General features: G+C 39.6%; 1 protein-coding gene across 1 annotated transcript in view; it reads right to left on the bottom strand.

Annotated features, from left to right (window-relative positions):
* utp20 (UTP20 small subunit processome component) overlaps window positions 1-22,985 on the bottom strand; it is a 44,671-nt gene that overhangs the window by 19,350 nt on the left and 2,336 nt on the right. The window contains exons 4-36 of the mRNA XM_022217823.2: window positions 21,309-21,441; window positions 21,010-21,198; window positions 20,645-20,726; window positions 20,349-20,486; window positions 17,753-17,908; window positions 17,504-17,656; window positions 17,287-17,421; window positions 17,125-17,202; window positions 16,869-17,047; window positions 15,500-15,649; window positions 15,201-15,289; window positions 14,373-14,478; window positions 14,140-14,290; window positions 11,450-11,512; window positions 11,181-11,348; window positions 10,836-10,912; window positions 10,456-10,535; window positions 10,021-10,270; window positions 9,005-9,184; window positions 8,530-8,620; window positions 7,657-7,742; window positions 6,865-6,990; window positions 5,397-5,563; window positions 4,855-5,063; window positions 3,805-3,948; window positions 3,628-3,707; window positions 2,446-2,681; window positions 2,191-2,335; window positions 2,006-2,093; window positions 1,599-1,742; window positions 891-944; window positions 657-809; window positions 391-546 (exon numbers count right to left, since the gene is read on the bottom strand). Coding sequence (XP_022073515.2) covers window positions 391-546; window positions 657-809; window positions 891-944; window positions 1,599-1,742; window positions 2,006-2,093; window positions 2,191-2,335; window positions 2,446-2,681; window positions 3,628-3,707; window positions 3,805-3,948; window positions 4,855-5,063; window positions 5,397-5,563; window positions 6,865-6,990; window positions 7,657-7,742; window positions 8,530-8,620; window positions 9,005-9,184; window positions 10,021-10,270; window positions 10,456-10,535; window positions 10,836-10,912; window positions 11,181-11,348; window positions 11,450-11,512; window positions 14,140-14,290; window positions 14,373-14,478; window positions 15,201-15,289; window positions 15,500-15,649; window positions 16,869-17,047; window positions 17,125-17,202; window positions 17,287-17,421; window positions 17,504-17,656; window positions 17,753-17,908; window positions 20,349-20,486; window positions 20,645-20,726; window positions 21,010-21,198; window positions 21,309-21,441 — 4,436 coding nt within the window. The remainder of the gene's footprint in view (window positions 1-390; window positions 547-656; window positions 810-890; window positions 945-1,598; window positions 1,743-2,005; window positions 2,094-2,190; window positions 2,336-2,445; window positions 2,682-3,627; window positions 3,708-3,804; window positions 3,949-4,854; window positions 5,064-5,396; window positions 5,564-6,864; window positions 6,991-7,656; window positions 7,743-8,529; window positions 8,621-9,004; window positions 9,185-10,020; window positions 10,271-10,455; window positions 10,536-10,835; window positions 10,913-11,180; window positions 11,349-11,449; window positions 11,513-14,139; window positions 14,291-14,372; window positions 14,479-15,200; window positions 15,290-15,499; window positions 15,650-16,868; window positions 17,048-17,124; window positions 17,203-17,286; window positions 17,422-17,503; window positions 17,657-17,752; window positions 17,909-20,348; window positions 20,487-20,644; window positions 20,727-21,009; window positions 21,199-21,308; window positions 21,442-22,985) is intronic.

Below are 22,985 nucleotides of genomic sequence, written 5' to 3' on the forward strand. Positions count from 1 at the left end.
TCTTGATGCTTCCACCACCATGCTTTACAGTAGGGATGGTATGTTTGTGACTATGGACAGTATCTCCTAAGCATAGCATCTATTCTGAAGGCCAAAAAGCTCAATTTTGGTCTCATCAGAACAAAGAAGCATCTTTCATTTGACCTTACAGTTAAGCTTAGGCAGATTTACCTATGTGCCATATTTCTTCCATTTTTTACTGATGAATTTAACTGTACTTTCATCATTTTTGTAAATTCTTGTAATAAAAGTCATGTTACAGTGACCATGATTCAATGTTACAAAACAATCAAACGGGAAAACTTCCAGGGGAGGTCAGCACTTTTTGTAGCTGCAGAAAGTTGAATCGTGAAGTTTGAATAACAGCGAAAACTGTGAGCGCATTTGCACCTCTGTCTTGCTGCGGAGCCCTTTGTGCACAGCGTCCAGGATGGTGTGCTGTACTACGTCCCTGTAGATCTGTTCTCCAGCACCGACCTCCGCTAGCTGGGTTATAACAGCAGACAGACACAAGGTGGCGTTGTCTGCCAGCGACATGTCACCGATCTGCACAGTCACAGCAGTGAAGAAACGAAATGGGAAAAAGAAACGAATCAAATTTACAATAAAAATCTTCTGATGCTGTTATTTTAAGCACTATTCTTTCATGTACTCGCCTCATATGTGTGGAAACAGTTGTGCATGATGGTGTTGATGTAGTCCAGGTCCAGAGTCTGCATGCCTTTGATTCGCCTGGTAGCGTCTTGGAAAGCCGTCAGACGCACGTCGAAGTAGATCTCGTCCAAGTGTCGACTGTCAAATGCATTAAGCTGGAAAGGAGATGTTTCAGATCAGTATCTACAGGTTCATAATAGTTGAATATTAAATCTGAGTGGAGTAAATAATCTCACCTTTGTTGCTGCATCGGTGATGTAGGTGAGCGAAGGATGCAGATCTGACAGAGTCTGAAAACAGAGCAGCAGAGACGGTCAGAAAAAATTGGACAAACCATCGTCTACAAACAACAGTCAGAATTTTTAAGAACTTAGGGTTTTCTTTTCATTTGTGAGCATTATTTAAGACATAATCAGTTCATATCTGAATTATTTTAGGACATATATGTAAACATTAACTTCTTTTAGGTGGAATAATACAAAAAGGATCAAGGCCAGAGGCTGCCTGTATCTGATGAACCCTCTGAACTCTATGCTAGCGGGTTTACAAGGCTTGTTATTGTAAAGAGTAGTCGTCTAAATCATATTATGTATCACAATACTGCAGATTGCTTCACCATTATAAACCTAATTTTCTATGTTTGGAGATTTTTAAATGATTCAGAATTTGATGACTAATAACAGAGTTTTCAGGGTTGTAGCAAACTTTGTGATTTTCAAAATGTCAAATGCAGAATGTAATGATTTTGATGAAATATCACAATTTAAAGCTTAGATTTGGTTGATTTTCTTGACACAGCAACACCTTATAGATGGGCAGTTCAAGGATCACTGGAAAGTTCAAAATCTCTGATGAAGGGTTCAATTTTGGTGACATTTTTTAAACGAAATTAGAACCTTTTGGGTTTCCGAGCCTTAAATTCACACACGAGTCCTCTGCTGTACCTGGAAGACGGAGGTCAGGGCCTGTCTGGGCAGCTTGTTGTGGATGATGGAGAAGAGTTTGCTGAGCGGTCGCAGGAAGGCGGACGGCTGCAAACACTGTCGCAGAAGGTTCTGGACGGTGGCCAGGATGTCGATCTCTGTCTCCTGAAACAGACACAGTTATTTATTGAAATGAGCCTCCCCAAACACACTCTTCATGCCTGAAAATCCAGAATTAGACGACCAAAATCCCTTAAACTTAAATCAAACCACTTCTAGTTAACAATTTAGTAACTAGAGATAGTTGGAGAAGGTGCTTCCAACCTAAAAAGCACAAAAAGGCCTTAAATGTTTGTAAAATATTGAATTGTTAAATTAAATGCTCTGTATGGTGACAGTTTTGTAAAATATGAGGTTGTAAGTCTTACCTGAGGGTTGTTGCCTTTCTGGAGATAAGGAAGCAGCAGACCGATGAGCACCGAACTCTGCTCCTTGTCGCTTACAAACCGACTAACCCTGAAAGCAACAAAGAAAGAGACAAATGCAAAATTGTACAGAGTGCAAAAAATCTAAATAAATGTGGACTGTAATATCTAACAGTCTGTTAACTCACTTGGAGAGGATGTTGAGCTCTTTGGCCACCTGAGCTCTGAACTTCTTCTTCTTGAGTCGGTCGGTGTTTCGTACGACTCCGCTGAGGTAATGCAGCAGCGTGGAGACGTGAGGCAGCAGCAGCCTGGAGCCTTGAGTCAAAGAATCTGGAGGACAAACTGCATGTTTAACTCTGACGAGCTGCAGCGGCAAAGATCCCAAAACAGATTTAAAAAAGGTGTGCAGGAATATAAAGTCAGTCTGACAGTGTGCTGACCTGCGGTGACTAGAGCGCCCTCTGCAGGCTGTGGAAACACGCCACCGTTGACGCTGAGCTCCGTCTCGGTCTCCGAGGCGACAAAGTCTTCTGCTGTTGCTAGAGACTCGGCGATGTTCATCACCATGGCGATGGTCGCTGGGGAAGCGTTCTTGGCTGAGAGGAGGGCGAAGACGTTGAGAAGGACGTCACACTCTGGGTGGTCCGGCTTCTGCTTGGCTAAGAGGGGGAAGTATCTGAGACAGAGCGGGAACATGTCCTTTAATTTAAAGAATTTCGGGATTAATAAAATTCTGTCTTATCTCAATTCACACTGAACTCCAAAACCCACTAGCAGGTTTGAAAGGCTCGCTATTACTAGAAAAAAATGACAAAACCTGATGATTTATTTGAAACAGAAAATGTAAAAACTTGCTTTATTTTCCAGCATTTCTTGAACTAATCACATGTGACTTTTGGTTTTGTTGGGAAAATTAACCAACTCTAAGCTTAGAATCATGATATTTCATCAAAATCACTTCATTCTACATGTTTCATTGAAAAATTCTCTAAAACTGCATGTACTAACCAGAATCTGCAAAGAGCTAAAAAATGATGTGCTTCTTAATGCAACAGTGAAGCCATTAGTGACTCAGGTTTGACCAACAGTCATATGACAAAAATTCAAGAACTCTTCATAAGGACTCGGTGGAAATGCAGGCTGTTTACACAGAGCAGATCGGAGAATAGAAACTAATGAAAAATGTCCCTGTAGTGGATTATCTGTAGTATGTCCACCTGTGGATGCCATTAAAAAACATTGCACATTTTAAATTTGTTAAACAAATAATCAAACAAATTCAGCTTTCATTTTTACTTTTTTATAATTCAAGAAATTAAAATTTGTTATATGTGCAAAAGACATTTTTGAGTTCTTTCTACTTCTAGTCATGATTGCTCTGTTTCCGTAGAGGTGCAATGAAAATTATCTCACAGTGAGTGAAATGTGAAAAAGGCAAAAAAAAAAGAAAAAAGGAAACTTCAGAGGTTAATCACCATTCAAAAAGGTGTAAATGTCCATAAGTAAGCTAATAAAGTTACTTTTTTTTTTCCATAGGCATTTCTTTTGCCCAACAGCACAGTATACACAACGTTTAAATTAACCTATATTCTAATAAAAACATGAACTGGACAGATGCTAACCTGGCGTTTTTGCACCACACATGGATGAGTTTGAGCAGAGGGGTGGGAGAGTAGGGGCTCTCTGTGGGGAGACGACACACCTGCACATAGAAGACATTTAAACTTGGAGGTAAACAAGAACTGTCTGGGCAAAAAAAAAAAAAAAAAAAATTACAACTGAGAAGTTACAGCTTGTACCTGAGGCCAGACGACGCCCTCAAACACGCCATCTATCTCATCTGGGCTGAAGCTGTAGGAGTCGAAGCCATCGAAGAAGTCCTGGATCCTCAGGATACCGAGTCTCCTCAGGTTCTTCAGAGGACTGATGCAACCGGCTCGTAGCTGAGAAACAAGAGTACATAAGATTTTCTTTGACCCTCAGAACACCAAGCAGTTTAGAGGCACCATTGCTCATTTTGACTCACTCTAGAGTGATTTTTTCATTGTAATATAAAGTCCTGCAAATCTACAGAAACGACACAACCACGACTATAAGCAGAGAGAACTCAAAAATGCCTGTTGCGCAGTAAAACAAAGGTACAATAAAATAAATCATAAAAAACAGAATTTTATAGAATCATGATATTATAAGTAATAAGAGTATGTATTTACCAAAAACTGTGCCCATAAGTACTACAAACACCAAAAAAGAGGGCTCAACTTGCTATAAATAATTACATTTTTAATTTGTTTCTATACGTTTCCTCTCTGGTCCATATAAGCAGAGCCTGCAGTTCAGCTGAAAGATTCAGATTTTTTGTGATTTGACTCTTTGGCGGCAGCTTTGTAAGTTTTGTGTAAGCTTTCTCAAGGCTTCAGACTTGCCCCGAGAAGAAAAGAATTTTTTTTTTTTCAGATTGTCCATAGCATGAATGGTTCATTTTTGGCAAATTTTAAAACGAGACTGAAGTGATTTAGCTAAAAGGTCCCGATTTTAAGCTCAGATTTCTTTAATTTTTCAAGTCAAACTGACATTTACACATGATTAGTGATATGAAACATATATATGAAACTTTGACGATTCAACCTGTTTTCACTGCTTGTAGCGCTGATAGACAGTATTCTTTTGGGTGATTTTTAAAAATATAACATGACTTTCACACCCACGAACAGGCTTTCAGGGTTCAGAGGGTTACAAATTCTTGTCTAGAGACGAATAAGGAATTAGACCGTTAAAAAAAAATCCATGACAGATTAATGTTGTTGTGTTTATATAATGTAAAATGCAGAACGAGTGACCCTGGTTACCTGGTCCCTGCTGTCCAGGATTTTCGACACACAAGCGGTGACACACAGCAGGATCTGCAGCACTTTGGGCAGGTAGGTGTGGATGAGGTGGCCCAGTTTCTGGATCACTACATTGATGATGTTGAGCAGACTGTGCTGGCGGCCCAACGGCAGGACAGCACCGAGGTCCGTCGCTGATACCGACCTCTGAACTGCAGCCAGACACGAGCCTGAAGACACAGAGGAGGACAAGATGGATTAAATGTCTTTGAATTAATTTACCAGCTCAAGACAGCTTCATTCCTATTATACTACTGCATATATTAAAGAGGAAGAACCTAAAATCTGGAAATGCACTTGTTAGAACATGTGAATCTGAATTTTTCTGCAAATTTTTCTGGATATACTTTGCTGTGGACACATTTTAGGTTCTTTAAATGCTCCCAAAATGACTTCACAGCTTTACAACAAGAGCAAACATACAGCCAGAGTCACAATCACAAACAATAGCTGAGTTATGAGTCTGAGATTTTATTTTTTTGGCCACAACTGATGTTTTCTACCTTGGCTGTGGTGGCAGACGGGCTCCAGCAGCAGGTCGATGAACATTCCCAGCTCCTCAGCCTGACAACCTGCCAGGAATCGGAGGATGATGGAGGACCGGGTGGAGGCGCTCGCCTTCCCCTGGAACTTACTGCCGGCTTTACTGCGCAGACGTCCAAACAGGATCCTGCAGCATACAAAGACAACACAGGACTGGTAACTTAAACTTTAAATTCTACAAAATTACTGTGAAACGTATTATTATGTGAAAAAATAGAGAAAATAATGTACATTTCCTGTGTATAATAATAATAAGCACCATATGTAAGAAAATGTTGGTATGAAGCATCGAGCAGCAGAGGACAAGGCTGCTTCCATGGAAACTACTACATGAACAATGAATAAAGCACAGAACCATTCTTCATAAAAAATAAAAGAAAAAAAATCTACAATTTCAGTGTGGGAGACAGATTACCCATAAGGGCATATTTTTTGTTTATAAACCCTGCTGCTTCTTTAAAATAGATTCCTTTAAATGTGCAATATGCAAGATACTATCAGCTGTCAGACATATTAGCTTTGATGGAATAATCTTCAGCAGAGAGTGAAGTTTAACTCCCTTTATGTGTGTTGTAATCTGAGTTTCTCTGTTCTGGTAAATGAATGTCAGTGCATATGTGTCCCTCCCATTGAAACTGTTGGTCATGATGATAAATACATCATAGCATAAAGAATCTTTAATGATGCAAGTTAATGTTACTGATTTTACTACTTACATTTCTCATTTGTATCGATACTTGTCTCCCATCAGCTTTGTATAAACACAGCCTGCAGTTCAGCTGAAAAGTTCCTGAATTTTTGTCACATGACTGTTGGTCGCAGCTGAGTTTCTAATGGTTTCACAGTGGCACCAAGGAGCACAGAATTAATATTTTTATATATTTAACAAAATCTGGTTAGAACAAACTCTTTGTTTTTGACAAACGTTTAAACAAGACATTTAGAATTAAGTTTTGAAACATTACGCTTAGATTTGGTTAAGATTCCTGACAGAAAGACAAACTTTAAACAATCATTGGAAAAGTCGAAATATAAAAATTCTCTTTGTTTTTATGGTTACTAGTTCTGATAAGTGTTCAATTTTTTGTGAGGTTTTTAAAGATAACATGCCTGCCAAACCTGCTGGCCAGTTTTGAAGTTCAGAAGGTAAAGGGAAAAGTTTGCGCTTGTTTCAGAAACATATTTGTTTGTTTTATTGCTGAGATTTAAATGCAAATACAGACATCAAGTAAAGAGTTAGTTTAGTATAAAGAAAGAAACAGAAGCACTAAAGCAAGCTGGTTGTTTTGCTGTTTCCAGTTATTAAATTGGTTTAGCTCATCAACTCTTGGCTCAAGGTTTATATATGCAAGAAACGCAACCTATTTCTCTACATGGAGTTGAGAAAATCCCAAAAAGACCATTTTCCAACACAAACATGTAATGTACCTCATGAGCAGTGGGATGAGTCGGCCTCTGTGGGAAGCATCAACTACTCCCGTTTCCTCAGAAATGTTGAAATGGACAATTTCCTCTTTGAAGTGTTTGTCCTCAAGGAGCCTCTCAAGATTCTCCCTGAATAAAAACACAGAGCAGGATTACAGAGGATTGTAGTGGTTTAATGTATCATTAAAAAACATGACAGCAGGATTAACTCATAATGTAGCTATAAAAGCATCAACAGAGTGTAAATGTCCATGTCAGAGGACCGAAAAACTCATTTCATTTTATTGATTTGACAAGAATAGTGCTCACTGATCAACAGAAAGATGACTGTAAATGAGCCAAAGTTAGCCCTATAAGCTAATTTTCCCCATAAAATTACCATTAAACGACAGATTTACATGAGCACACAAAAAAGCAGAAAAACATCAGTCTGTACACTGATTTCTGTCACTGTCCTGAAAGTAGGTCAGCGTTCCAGCCTGATTCTGAACAAAGCTCCTCACATACAACCATCTGTAACAGAAAACTTCCTTCGGAACGACACATCCGTCTGCAGGATGGATGAATGCGAGGTAAAAGGATAACTTGATAACAGATAGCAGTGGACATAATGTCAGCAGTTTGCATTCCTCCATCTGTAACTGTAGAGGTTTGATGATGAATAAATGACCAAACAAGCTCACAATGAACCCTAAGAAGAGGATAGAGGAGCTGCAGACTGCTGCTGACAAAGAAATACCATGTTTGTGTTTTGTTCCTGTCAGCAATTTAAGGTGACTCATGTAGTTTTCTTACTTGTACGGTAGAATGTTGGCGTCTTTGTATGTGAGAACACAATCCAGCGACACTCGCTGAATCTGCTGGTCCTGATGGCAGAGCAACTGGAAAAAAAACACAAAGAAAGAGCAAAAGAAAAATGTATCATGTTGATTTGAAGCCAGAGAAACATTCCACATTATCCCTCCAAACCACAAAACCTTTGGGCCAGTTTGAACAGCTGAAAACTATATCATTTATCAGAGTAAGAAACAGTAAAAATGGTCCAACTTTTGACTTTCTGAAGATCTTTGAACGAATCATCTGTGATATATTGTTCAGACAAGTTTAAAATCAAGATGTTTAATTAAAATCACTTTATTCTACGTGTCTCATTTAGAAATCCACACAAAAAATAACCATTTGCACTGTCAAAATTCTGCAAAAAATGAAAAATTCTGCACTTTTCAGCGCAACAGTGAAGCCATTAGTGATTCAGATGCAATCAACAGCCATGTGACAAAAATTTAGGGACTTTTTGGCCGAGTGTTTACACAGATTGTCACAAAAAATGCAAACACAACATATCTACAGAGTGTAGAGGCACATTTTTCCTCAGTATGTTTTCTGGTATTATAACTTCTGTCAGCTCTTTAATAAGAAAATAACACTATTTATCAGAACCAGAAAATTTAAAAAAAGGAAACAATCATCAGTTTACAGATTCTGTAAAAAAACAAAAATTCTGCCCTCCTTGGTGTCGTTTGTGTCATTAAGTCGTTTGTGACTCAGCTGTGACCAAGAGTCATGTAGCAAAAAATCAGGGACTGCATTACTATGATTAGAGGGGGAAAAAAAGACAATGACATTGCAGTTTCAAGCAGCTCCTGTGTGTGTTTGCAGTTTGATTACCTGGTTATAGAGCTCACTGAGGCTGCTCTCTAGATACAGAGCTCGAGGGTTGGTGAATTTGGCAAACACCTTCAGATGGGCAATAAGCTGTCTGGGAGGGAAAAGACAAATTCAAACAAAGCTTAATACAAGCAGGTGGAATGCATTCTTCTGTTTACTGCACTATAAACACCAGCAACAGATAACAAAGAAACACGCTGGCACATTATTCTGAATCTATTTTTTATTTATTCAGGCACATGAGTAAAATCGTCAACTAGTTTTAACCTACAAGGTCTTCATCAGAGGGGAAATGGCAAAAACGACACTTGTGGCTCTTTGAAGACACATTACTGATAGCAGCAACATAGCAAAATATAAAGAAATAACATCACAGTTACATCAGAAATTTAGTATCAGGCAGAAAAACACTGCAGGTTATAAAGAATCCTCCCAAACACAAGTTAATTCCTGAGTATTGAACTTGAATTCTTACTTGGCAGCAGCTCTCCTCGGAAGCGTCTTCCTCTGCTGCCTTCCTCCTTCCTCGGCCTCCTGCTCCTCTTCCTCCTCTTCACCCTCCACATTCATTCCCGACTCCTCTGGAGCAGCATCGCTCTTCTTCCTCAGGTCCTGAGTCGGCGCCACCAACAGGTCGGCGGGATAAAACTCATTCCTGCCAACAAGAAAACTGTCAACGATGTCTGTGTACAGACAGTGTGAGATCTCCATGTACGCTGATGATACTGTTGTTTATATTCATGGCAAAACTGCAGAAGAGTTTGCAAACAAGCTACGAGATGCGACTATCAACTGAGACAGCAAGTTCTGAAAGATTACAAATATATAGGAGAACATTTAATCTTCCAACCTCTGCTTCAAAGCTAACATGAAGGAGGCTGTAAAAAAGGTAAAATTCAGTTTGCTAAACTTTAGGTTTCTTAGAAAGTTTCTGTCAAGCGAGGCATCAAAGACACACGAAACTTCAGACAAGAAGCCTTTCAGCTTTAATTATTGCCATATTTTGAAAACATATATCCTGCTTGTTGGGGAAATCTCATCAAGTACAAAGATATTTTTGTAGTTTAGAAGATTTTGCGTGGATTAGTTCTTTCTTTGCTGACAGACGACACTGATTTCAAAGAAACAGCAAGCAGAAATATGAGAGGCAAGACTGCATGCTTTTTCCCAGGAAGGAAAAATACTTTTAGTCAGGGTCAATTGTGTCAAAGAATGCAGAATTATATATATTTTTTAAATAATCTACTTAGTGGAAATGGTTTACTTCTGGCAAAATTTTAAATCAGACATGTATAATTTAGTGAGTCTGACTAAATACCAGAATTTTAAGCTTAAATTTTGTTGCGTTTGCAGATCAAATGGCACATCACAGACTAGCAGATCAAGGACAATCAAGATCTGATTCTTGCACATCTTCCTCTGACAAACTTTTAGAAAAAGCTCAATCGCACCCCTTTTTTAAAATCTAAAATCTCCACCGTAGACACCGACCTGATGAACCTGAGCAGCAGTGGACTCAGTTCGCGGCTGCGAGGCTCCACCCGGTCGGGGAACTGGGCCATGGCTCGCCACAACAGGCTGCGGAAGTTTGAGAAGTCCGTCCTCTCGTTGGGGTCAGAGGTCGACTTGAGCTGCTCTAGGAACAGAACCCCGATGTCTCCACTTTCAATGACATCACAGCCCGGCTCACTCGACTCTTCATCATCAGCATCGTCCTCATCGTCCTCTTGCAATTCCTTTTCTATGACACACAGAAAGAAAAATTTGCTTTCAACATTTCTTCTGCAGAGTTCTATTTAGCAATGTAATGCTTTCACTGCTGAGTACAAACACAAACAGTACACTGTGCTGATGTTTTGACAGAAGCGTTAAACCTGTGTAAATAACGACATGTTGCACCAGAATCCTCCAACCAAGCCGTCTTACCAGCCAGCCCTGCCACCATCTCCAGCTGTTCATGGTAAACTCTCCAGAAGTCCTTGTTGTCCATCCCTCTGGCCTGAGTCCTGTTAGAAAGAAAGGAAGAAACTTGTTTATGCAAAATACATTATGTGAATATTTTATTATGTTGAATAATTGTAGTATTTATTAATCCTCTGACAGTCTTTGAACAACTCATCAGCGACATAAAAGTTATCTAAAGACAAAATATTCGTCCTTCTTCACATTTTTTCTGTTTCCAAATAGCTTTGAAATTTCCCATCATGGTCGAAACCTATTACGGATTTTTTGTGATACCCCAAAATGCTGCCTTCTCCATCTTTAATCAGTGTTAAATCAACATGGAGAGATTTCTTTACACTCACACGAGAAGTTCGATGACTGCGTCCCACAGCGGCCTGAAGTTGACAAACAGCATCGCTATGAGGTAACGGAGGGGCACCTGAAGGAAAACAAGATGTGCCATCATATTGTCTTATGACAAAGCAGCAACACAGAAAATACAGCCAAAACAATCTGTGAGATTCCTCTAAAGGCAAACAGTTAGAACTGAATGCCGAATCCTTCATCTACGGAGCCAAGTGCAGACATTTAAGCTTGTTTTTGTTTGATCTTCCAAGAAAATTAGAAAATATAACTAGAAATCATATCACCAGAATAAATGATCAAGGTGATTTTCCACATTAGCGGAATACAAATAGTCTTTTTACCTGCTGGAAGGCTCCCGGTGGTCCTTGTGGAAGACTTCGCGGCACTAAATCGTGTCTCAGCTTACGAAGGTGAAGCATTTTGTCTCTGTAGTCCTGAACCGAAGCTGGAACCAGCTCGGCCTGCAGGCAAACTGCAAACACTGGCTGCACCTCGATGTTCTCCTCACCCTGGAGGAAGCAGCAGACACTCACATGAATAAATGCACCAATTTGTTTTAAAACTCTAACATTGAATTGGAGAGAATCTGCAGGTGGACTGACGCTCGCACCTCAGTCGGTGGAGGAAGTTCAGCCTCAAATTGAGAGAAGATCCTCAAAGTCAGCAGGCGGATCTGAGTGGAAAAATAATCAACACATTAAATTCATGATCAAAATTCAAAACATTTCTTTGCAAACATGTCTATGCTGTTCTTCAGCACCACCTAAACGCAAGTTATAGGGGGTGAAGTAGCATGTAAGCTTAACCCTCTGAAATCCTAATATTTTCTGGTAGTGTTTTTGATCCTGTCACATTTTTATTCACTGTGGGACCATTTTTCACAGCATTATAAAGTCCTCTATGGAAACAGCACAACCACAACTAAAAGTAGAGAGAACTCACAAATACTTTCTGTGCAATTTGACAAAGTTACAACGTCATAAATCATGAAAAGTAAAAGAAACGTTGACTGTATTTGATTATTGTATGAATTCAAAAACACCTGGAAATCAATATGTACAACATTGTGCCCACAGATGTTAGAAATACTAGGAACCACTGGTGACTTTATACTGTAGATATTTTACTGCGTATATTTTTTACTTCTCTTCTCGTCTCCTACAGTGGGTACAATAAGTATTTGAACACCCTATGATTTTGCAAGTTCTCCCACTTGAAAATCATGGAGGGGTCTGAAATTTTCTTCGTAGGTGCATGTCCACTGTGAGAGACAGAATCTAAAAAAAATATCCAGAAATCACAGTGTATGACTTTTTAACAATTTATTTGTATGATACTGCTGCAAATAAGTATTTGAACACCTGAGAAAATCAATGTTAATATTTGGTACAGTAGCCTTTGTTTGCAATCACAGAGGTCAAACTTTTCCTGTAATCTTTCACCAGGTTGGCACACACTGCAGCAGGGATTTTGCCCCACTCCTCCACACAGATCTTCTCTAGATCAGTCAGGTTGCTGGGCTGTCGCTGAGAAACACGGAGTTTGAGCTCCCTCCAAAGATTTTCTATTGGGTTTAGGTCTGGAGACTGGCTAGGCCACTCCAGAACCTTGATATGCTTCTTATGAAGCCACTCCTTGGTTATCCTGGCTGTGTGCTTCGGGTCATTGTCATGTTGGAAGACCCAGCCACAACCCATCTTCAATTCTCTAATTGAGGGAAGGAGGTTGTTCCCCAAAATCTGGCAATACATGGCCCCAGTCATCCTCTCCTTAATACAGTGCAGTCGTCCAGTCCTATGTGCAGAAAAACACCCCCAAAGCATGAGGCTACCACCCCCATGCTTCACAGTAGGGATGGTGTTCTTGGGATGGTACTCATCATTCTTCCTCCTCCGAACATGACGAGTGGAATTAAGACCAAAAAGTTTCATTTTGGTCTCATCTGACCAGATGACTTTCTCCCATAACTTCTCTGGATCATTCAAATGGTCATTGGCAAACTTAAGACTGGCCTGGACATGTGCTGGTTTAAGCAGGGGAACATTCCGTTCCATGCCTGATTTTAAACCATTACGTCTTAGTGTATTACCAACAGTAACCTTGGAAACGGTGGTCCCAGCTCTTTTAATTCCACTCGTCATGTTTGGAGGAAGAATGATGAGTACCATCCCAAGAACACCATCCCTACTGTGAAGCATGGGGGTGGTAACATCATGCTTTGGGGGTGTTTTTCTGCACATGGGACTGGACGACTGCACTGTATTAAGGAGAGGATGACTGGGGCCATGTATTGCCAGATTTTGGGGAACAACCTCCTTCCCTCAATTAGAGAATTGAAGATGGGTTGTGGCTGGGTCTTCCAACATGACAACGACCCGAAGCACACAGCCAGGATAACCAAGGAGTGGCTTCATAAGAAGCATATCAAGGTTCTGGAGTGGCCTAGCCAGTCTCCAGACCTAAACCCAATAGAAAATCTTTGGCGGGAGCTCAAACTCCGTGTTTCTCAGCGACAGCCCAGCAACCTGACTGATCTAGAGAAGATCTGTGTGGAGGAGTGGGGCAAAATCCCTGCTGCAGTGTGTGCCAACCTGGTGAAAGATTACCGAAAAAGTTTGACCTCTGTGATTGCAAACAAAGGCTACTGTACCAAATATTAACATTGATTTTCTCAGGTGTTCAAATACTTATTTGCAGCAGTATCATACAAATAAATTGTTAAAAAAATCATACACTGTGATTTCTGGATATTTTTTTTAGATTCTGTCTCTCACAGTGGACATGCACCTACGAAGAAAATTTCAGACCCCTCCATGATTTTCAAGTGGGAGAACTTGCAAAATCGCAGGGTGTTCAAATACCTATTGTACCCACTGTATCTACTCTGTGTAAACACTGCGTGCAGTTTATCAGATAAGTCTCAGAGTTGTTATCATAAGACTGTTGCTCACAGCTGAGTCTAATGGTTTCATGGTTGCAATCAGGAGTAAAGAATGTTCTGTTTTTTGCAGAATCTAGTTAATACAAATACTTTGTGGCAATTTTTTAATGAGTCATGTAGAATAAAGCAATGAAATATTACAACTTTCAGCCTGTGTGGAGTTGGAAAGTTTAAAATCCTACAATTCTTTCTTTTCACAGTTCCCGGCTCTGACAAATGGAGTGATTTCGATCATTTCTTGGAGATATTTGCATTTCAAATTTGCCTGCAGGTTTTGGGTTTCAGATGGTTAATAAAAAATAATATTTTCATATTTGATGACCTTTTAAAATTGTCTCTTTGTGTGATCGAAGACAAACCTTGGAAATGTTGGAGGAGAGGTTGGCGTGCAGCATCTGGTAGAGCTCCAGCAAAGCATTGTGGGAAAGATGCTCTGAAACGCCGCTGAGCGACAGCCGGGTGTAATATAAATCTCCCAGCAGCAAAGCCGACAGATCTGTGGGAAACTTTCTACAAGGACAATGAAGAAAACATTTAATAGAAGATTTAAAACCAATGCAGAAACCATTTACACACCGGGGTTGCTGCTTACTGTAGGATTGAGTTGATCTTTTCCACAGTGACCAGAGACAGCAGCTCAGCAGAGCTGTCCAGAGAAAGGAGGCAGCTCAGAGCCTGTCTGGCTACAAACAGAGCAGCTGGAAGGAGAGAAACAAGCTTCAGTCTCACATAAAGAAAACTTCCATTAACAGTTTAAAACCTTTATTCAACTCTCACACTGAAAACATGAACTGATTTAAAGGGACTGAACTGGAAGAGATGAGAGTCTTTCAAATTCTCTCTTACTTCCATATTACATGTGATCAGACAGTAAAAGCAGACAAGATGAACACGTGCTGTAGTTTCAGCAGCTAAATTAAATTAGGGTTCTAGAAATCCCTTTATTTTTACACAAACATTGGGACCAACAAGTGGTGTAGACTGACGAGGCAAACTGTGGTTTTATTGTCTCATTTTACTGTTTGTTACTTTCTACAGTTTTATTTTAATGCATTAGTTTTTAAAGGTGCTATAGAAATAAAGTCCATTATTACTGAAAATAACGGAGAAATTCATAGATTTCTGTTGAAAAAAGAACCAAGACTAAGGGTTTTTATTATATGTGCACAGTCACCTCCCATTTTGGCCCATTTTGAGACAAAGTAATAAAAAAATCTGTGACTGGTTTGATAATGGATTACATTCACAAACTATTTTTTGCTATTTTCTATCCTCCAGACTGTCCTTTGACAAATTAATCAATTATTTTATTGAGTCTTACTGAACTGCGATCAATCCAACATGTTGCTACTTGTGTTTTCTATAGATTTTCATACATGGTGGACATTAAAACATCGTAACAAGCCAGGACATATCAAACCTTTCCCCAGCTTCTCTGTCTCGATCTCACACAGGAGGTGGTTTAGGAAAGCGGTCACAGCAGGAACAACACTGGCTGGAGGCAGAGGTCTTAAAACAGAAGGATAACAGGTTATAACTGTCACATTATTGAGAATAAATATAACTCTATTTTTCCTAAGTGACCTATTTATAAACCTTTAACATTCCTTCACTACCATGTAGAATAATAAGCTTTATTCTCTTCTGTCGTCCTGACTGAAAGACATATTTTACTAGTAACTCTTACTTTAATGGTGTACATCTTTTACTTGTTAATACCTGAGGTGTGGCAGCAGCACTAGAGCAGACCACGGCAGCGACAGGTCAGTGATGGACACGTTCTGCTCCTCAGGAAGTTTGATCAGTGACAGAACCAGCTCTGGAACTGCAGGTTGTTCTGATGTGTTCCCCTCCTTACTGCTGAACACTCTGCAAAAGAAGAAAAAACATTTACCTCATGGAAAAACAGCTGCTTAACATTTAGCCCACTGAACCCCAACAGTTTCTTGGTGTTTTTATCTTTGCTCCAGTCACATGTTGGCTCATTTTTAAAGGCAATATATAATATGAAGTCTAACACCTCTGTAGAAACAAACCACACAACCATGACTACAAGTAGAGAACTAGGAAATGTCCTTTGTACAGCATGACACAGTTATAATGACATTAATCATGGAAAAAATGGCAGCCATGTTTCCAAAGCGCCCACAGATGTAACTAATGTTGGAAAAAATGGCAGCTTTACACACCAAATAAATAAAAATAGATACTTTACAACTTACATTTAAACAATCACTCTAAACTTTTCAACAAGACTTTGCCCATCGACTCTGGAACGAATGATGTATCTTCCAACAACTTGCTGAGAAATTTGCTCTTCTTTGCACCGTTTTTGAGCCATGCTGCATTTATTTTATTTCTCAAACATGTTTTATGTTTCTGATGTTTAGAAAAGTGGTGACTCTGAATGTCATAAATGTTTTACTACTTACATGTTAAATCATTTTTATGCTTCTCTTCTGTCTGTTCTGTGTAAATACGGCCTGCAGTTCAATTAAAAAGTTCCAAGTTTTTGTCCTGTCATTAAGGGATTAATGGTTGCAGTAAAGTCCAGAGAATTCTTTTCATTTTTTTGTTGAATCCAGTTACTGCAAATGGTCTATTTTCTGCGATTTTTAAAATTCGCCAAAAATATATGCAGCATAAAGTGATTTTGGTGAAATATTTTAATATTAGGGTTAGATTTAGTTCTCACACATATCTGTCTAAATGCATTTATGCACTAAACTCAGGACACAATAAATAATTCTAGTGTTTAATTGGCTTTAGTGGAATGTTTTTATGAATGTTTTCATACTGATGGTGTTACATGTCATGTGTTTTTAAGTTTATTTTTTTTAATTTATGCACTTCAAGGACTGCATTTTTAATTTCATTGCCTTATACATGGACAATAAAGACATTCTGATTCAGATTCTTTGTGATTTGGTAGTTTCTGGCTCTGATAAATGATGTAATTTGGGAGATTTCTTAAAGATAACATGCTTTTCAAACCCACCGGCAATCTTTGGGGTTTAGAGCTTTAAACAATAAAAAATAAATAAATTACAGAGAATTTTACTGATTAGAGTGTCCTGTAGCGTCTCACCCTGTGGTCTGTCCGGTGAAGAGCAGCGGGTAGGTTTCAAAGGCCATGGAGCCGTCTGTGGGAGGCGGAGCTTTGGCGAGGATCAGACTGACCAGAACTTCCAGACTGCTGTGGCGACTCAGGGAGTCTCCACGGGCGAATAAACCGGCGGTGAAGCGCAGCAGGCTGGGCAGGAAGAGCTGGAGGAGAGTGGAGGTTAGTCAGGGAAACACAGAACCAAATGAAAACAGCAGAAAGATCTCTAGAGTGAACCCACCTGTTCAAACTGCTTCATGGTGAACATCTCCTTGGTGAACTCCAGTTTCAGATCTGGTTCGACTGTGCTGCTAAACACCTGGTGAAGAAGAGAAAATAAATAGTCTGTAGACAAGCTTCAGGCAGCTGCTTCATTTCATTTCCTCTGTTTGCTTAAACACACCTTCTGCACGGTCTCCTGGATGAGAGCTTTGGGCAGGCTGATGTTCTCCCCGAGCAGCAGAGACGAGGTGATTTGCAGGAGAAGTCGGCAGCAGGGAGTCGACAAAGACGAGCTCTGAATCAACTTCAACACCGTCTGCAGGCAAGAAAACACACAGTTTTTACCTTCAGGCTTTCAAACGTGACAAAATCTAACAAATTGGGTGTTAACCTCTGACCTGGCAGACGGCTTCAGGTTTGCTGATCTTGGCTCCGTCTTTGTGCGACACCAGTGTGTGGAGGATGAACAGCAGCCTCTCCAGCTGCTCAGTGGCCAAATCTGCATCTTCACCCTTTGCCTCCATGACAGCTAAAACCTCCATAACACTGACCTGTACACGGGGAAACGCCGGCATCAGATATTCAGTTCTAACAATCTGAATGTGGCTTTTGAACAAGGACTAGATAGTTAAAGTGTCTGGTCTTACCTGAAGAGACTCGCACAAAACCAGAAAATGTTCTCGGTCAACGTGACCGCAGGCAGCCTGAGCCATGTGATCCAGAGCGTCCCGGACACTGTTCCACGGCAGGGAGACTCCACGGCTGGTTGTAGGACCGAGCTTACGCAAAGCAACAGGGAAAGCCTGGAAAGACGGGTGCAGAGAAACAGAAAAGCGAAGCGAAGCTAGAACTATTAAAAATTAAATTCTTGTGCCAGATACTGCTCAAAAACAACTACAATAATAACAGCATAGCAGATTATTTAGCTAAAACTAACATACAAAAATATGAAGCAATACTTGCAATGATATTGAAGTAATCAAGTAATATTGCATGGAATTACGCAAAATTGAATAGGAAATTGAAATATTGCACATAATGCTGAAACTGAAACTGCACATACACACGTGGACAAAATTGTTGGTACCCCTCAGTTAAAGAAGGAAAAACCCACAATTCTCACTGAAATCACTTGAAACTCACAAAAGTAACAATAAATAAAAATTTATTGAAAATTAAATAATCAAAAACAGCCATTACTTTTGAATTGTTGATTAACATAATTATTTAAAAAAAACAAACTAATGAAACAGGCCTGGACAAAAATGATGGTACCTCTATAAAAGATAGAAAACTATTTGACCAGAGTGACATGATTAACTCAGGTGTGTCATTTAATTGACATCACAGGTGTTTCCAAACTCATAATCAGTCAGTCTGCCTATTTAAAGGGAGACAAGTAGTCACCCTGCTGTTTGGTGAAAAGGTGTGTACCACACTGAACATGGACAACAGAAAGCGAAGGAGAGAATTGTCCCAGGACATCCGAAAAAAAATTATAGACAAACATCTTAAAGGTAAAGGCTATAAGACCATCTCTAAACAGCTTGAAGTTCCTGTGACAACAGTGGCTCATATTATTCAGAAGTTCAAGACCCACGGGACAGTAGCCAACCTCCCTGGACGTGGCCGCAAGAGGAAAATTGATGACAAATTGAAGAGACGGATCGTTGGAATTGTATCCAAAGAGCCCAGAGCAACCTCCAAAGAAATTAAAGGTGAACTCCAAGGCCAAGGTACATCAGTGTCAGATCGCACCATTCGTCGTTGTTTGAGCCAAAGTGGACTTCATGGGAGACGACCAAGGAGGACACCACTGCTGAAAAAAACTCATAAAAAAGCCAGACTGGAATTTGCAAAAATGCATGTTGACAAGCCACAAAGCTTCTGGGAGAATGTCCTTTGGACAGATGAGACCAAACTGGAGCTTTTTGGTAAGGCACATCAACTCTATGTTCATAGACTCAAAAACCAAGCATACGAAGAAAAGAACACTGTCCCTACGGTGAAACATGGAGGAGGCTCAGTAATGTTTTGGGGCTGCTTTGCTGCATCTGGCACAGGGTGTCTTGAAAGTGTGCAAGGTACGATGAAATCTGAAGACTATCAAGGCATTCTGGAGAGAAATGTGCTGCCTAGTGTCAGAAAGCTTGGTCTCAGTCGCAGGTCATGGGTCTTCCAACAGGACAACGATCCAAAACACACAGCCAAAAACACCCAAGAATGGCTGAGAGAAAAGCGTTGGACTATTCTAAAGTGGCCTTCTATGAGCCCAGATCTGAATCCCATTGAACATATGTGGAAGGAGCTGAAACATGCCATTTGGAGAAGACACCCATCAAACCTGAGACAACTGGAGCTGTTTGCTCATGAGGAGTGGGCCAAAATACCTGTTGACAGCTGCAGAACGCTCATTGACAAATACAGAAATCGTTTAATTGCAGTGATTGCCTCAAAAGGTTGTGCAACAAAATATTAAGTTATGGGTACCATCATTTTTGTCCAGCCCTATTTCATTAGTTTGTTTTTTTAAATAATTATGTTAATCAACAATTCAAAAGTGATGGCTGATTTTGATTATTTAATTTTCAATAAATTTTTATTTATTGTTACTTTTGTGAGTTTCAAGTGATTTCAGTGAGAATTGTGGGTTTTTCCTTCTTTAACTGAGGGGTACCAACAATTTTGTCCACGTGTGTATGATTGGGAAATCAATACTGCAATGAAATCTATACATATATTTATGTTATTTTCAGTGTTAAGACTGATGTTTCAGCCAAATCTTGGAAGTAAAGATTTTATAAGACTGTGTGTACAAAAAGTAAAAATCAAGTTTAAATTTGGCTGCCATCTGACCTAAGTACTTTATTTCTGCACTGGGATTTATTTACAGCGGATTTAGCACTAGGCTAATTTCCCTCCGTTGTCCCACACATAAAAGAAAAAAAAATAATAATACAGCTTTACAGACGTATAAAAAACAGTATAGTAAAACAAAGACAACGACCATTAATACTGACTGGTACACAGCTCCAAGTGCTCCTGTACTTTGGGAAGCGTGTCAAGGACAAACTGCTGGGTCTGGACTGTGTTACTTGAACTTCATTTTAGGCAAAATTACACAACTCCAAGTGTTCAAAATGACCCTTTCAAAAAGTGTTCAAGTGTAGCAGGAGCACTTTTAGCAGTGCGTCGTTGAAAAGGGAAACTATGTCAAAGCCGCTCTGCAGATAAGAAACTTACAGTTGCAGCACAGGAATGGAACATGTTTCGGACTCCTTTGCACATCTCGAACAGCAGCTGACCTGCGCCCTCCACCTTGTCAGGATGTTCCTCCAAGTCTGAGAAGACATGAGTCAGGAGGGCATCAAGATCTGGAACCTGTGGGAAAAATGAGACAGAAACTAAAATACATTTTGGATAAGAAACTACAGAGAAAATACCTACAACATAACATTCATTCAAGCAAGTTAGGTTCATCACAACGTTCCAAAAGAGGAGGATATGAATTCATATCCAACCACAGGTAAGTCACCCACCTTTCTCATCAGAAAAGAGAAGCTCTCTGCTGCAAACTTGCGGATGTGTTCCTTCTTGTGTGCCAACAGTGTGCTGTACAAACTGTGGAGTGGAAAGAGAGAAAACTTTCGACCAACATGTCACATTTCTTTAGAGTGTGGGGGGAAAAAATTCTTTCTACTACGTGAACAGGAAAATCATACATATGACCTTTTTGGCCTTCCAAACATGCTTTTATTTTTGTTTAAAAAGCAGACAAAAGTCCAGAAAATGTTTGGGATTCCGACGGTTCAATTAAAATCAAATATAAATGTCTTAATTGTAACTCGAATGACATGTCTGTTGATGGAAAAAAAATGTCTTATCTGACTCCATCTTGTCTCACCTGTAGATGTTGGTCATGTCCTTCACCATGAGCCTCCACAGGTATTTGTAGAGGTAAGACAGGCAGGTAAACGACCACTCCAGCACCTCTGTGTCCTTCGTCTCCAGCAGGGAGGTGATCAGAAGGAAGAAGTCTGGGAAGTGAGGATAGAAGTCGGTCTGCAGGTCTCTGGCCAGCTGTACTACCAGGCTGGAGCAGGAAGGAGAAGAGTGGAACAAAGGGAATTAGAACTCTAATTAACTCTGTACTGATAATTTCAAAATCAAAAAGGTCTTCTTGTTAATATGAAAAACACTCACTCCAGCAGCGGTTGGTAGGCCAGACTCTCCTTGACAGCCAGGTGTGTTTTCAGACTTTCCACTACAGACTTCTGATGGAACACCAGCATGTTGAATGACTGGCTCTTGTTGGACACCTCTTTCAGAAAAGTAGCTACAAAGAAAAGACATCAGATTTAGACGAGCTGCAAAGACAAATCAAGTTCAGTAGCGGACAAGTTAAGCTGTTCTTGTCCTTATAAAAATGCTTTTTGCAAGGTGACAAGACAGCAAACTGGTACACACAAACTTTACACAAGGACTGAATGACTTGTGCAAAGTATCTACATGTGATTTGAGAGACTGGTATTTGATTTTTTTTGCAATATAGCTTTTTAAAGTTGAAGTTTCAGTTCAATATTCACTGTGTAGTACACTTAAAGGTCCCATATTTTAAGCAAATTAATGAAAGTTTCACATGTCTACAGAATGTGTCTTTCGGTTTTTCAGCTTAAAATATCACAAAGATGGCCAATTTCACCATGACTCTATGACTTTTGGTTTAAATTCCAGTTCTTAATGGGTTGTTTCACTGTCTGTAGCTTTAAATGTAGCTGAGCAGCTGCTGTTCGCCCTCCCTTCAGGAAGAAAACTCCCTCTGTGTCTTTCATTGACAGTATGAAGCTAAATAGTAGAGTGCTTCAGACCAGAACTTTCTAATGCTTCTAACTTTCTCTTTAATTGCTTATCTGACATGGGAATATATTCGAATTCACAGCACAGATGCTGTTTTTAAATAATGTGTTTGGTGAGTTTGTTACAGTTGAGTTTGTTGTTGTGGTAATAAAGTCAGCAGTGGACGTCCACTCCTCCCATTGAATTTGCACAAAATAGAAGTCACGTGAAATTTATGCAAATGAGCTGCAGGCAGCTTTGGAGACACGTCACAGTGCAACCAGCATTTAACACGGTGCGTTTCACATAGATAATGGCTGAATGCGAACAACTGACAGATCTTTGACAGGACTTTGCTGTTGTTTGAGGTGACATTGCCATCAACAATGAAGGTAATCCACTCAATCTTTAGTTTCTGTTATACTGGGAATGTGTAGTGTAATATTTTATGAGTACAATGTGCTAAAAGTAAAAGGTGATATAATTATGGCAAATGCTGTTAAATTGAAGAACAGAATCAAGGCGTGTATGAACTACATATTGATGAAGGTTCTAGTAATCGCTGATGTTTTGATGGTATTGTGTAACATACAGGAACATCTATGCTTTGTATGGGTTAGAGATCTCCAAATCCATATGGGACAGTGGGGTAGGACAAAAGAGCTAAGATCCTGTGGGACTTTCCACTCCAAACTTATGTAGTGTAATATTTTTTGGGTACGATGTGCTACAAGTAAAAGACGATATAAATATGGCAAATGCTATTCGACTGAAGACCAGAGTTAAAACACATGTATAAAAGCCATACTGATGACGAGTATTCTAGTAATAACGGATGTTATGATGGTATGGTGTGTGTCTGTGGAGGACACACACACAGCTGGAAGATCATAAAGTAAAACATGCATTGTTGGTGTGAAGACAAATCACATGCTTTTCAGAAAATGATGTGTGGAGCGCTCAAAACATAATGGTGTAAACTTAAAGCAATATAAATCTTAAAAGAAGGGTATGAGAAACTTAACAATACATAATGATATAATA

Source organism: Acanthochromis polyacanthus, chromosome 1 (genome assembly GCF_021347895.1).
Source record: "Acanthochromis polyacanthus isolate Apoly-LR-REF ecotype Palm Island chromosome 1, KAUST_Apoly_ChrSc, whole genome shotgun sequence".
NCBI classification, from domain to species: domain Eukaryota; kingdom Metazoa; phylum Chordata; class Actinopteri; family Pomacentridae; genus Acanthochromis; species Acanthochromis polyacanthus.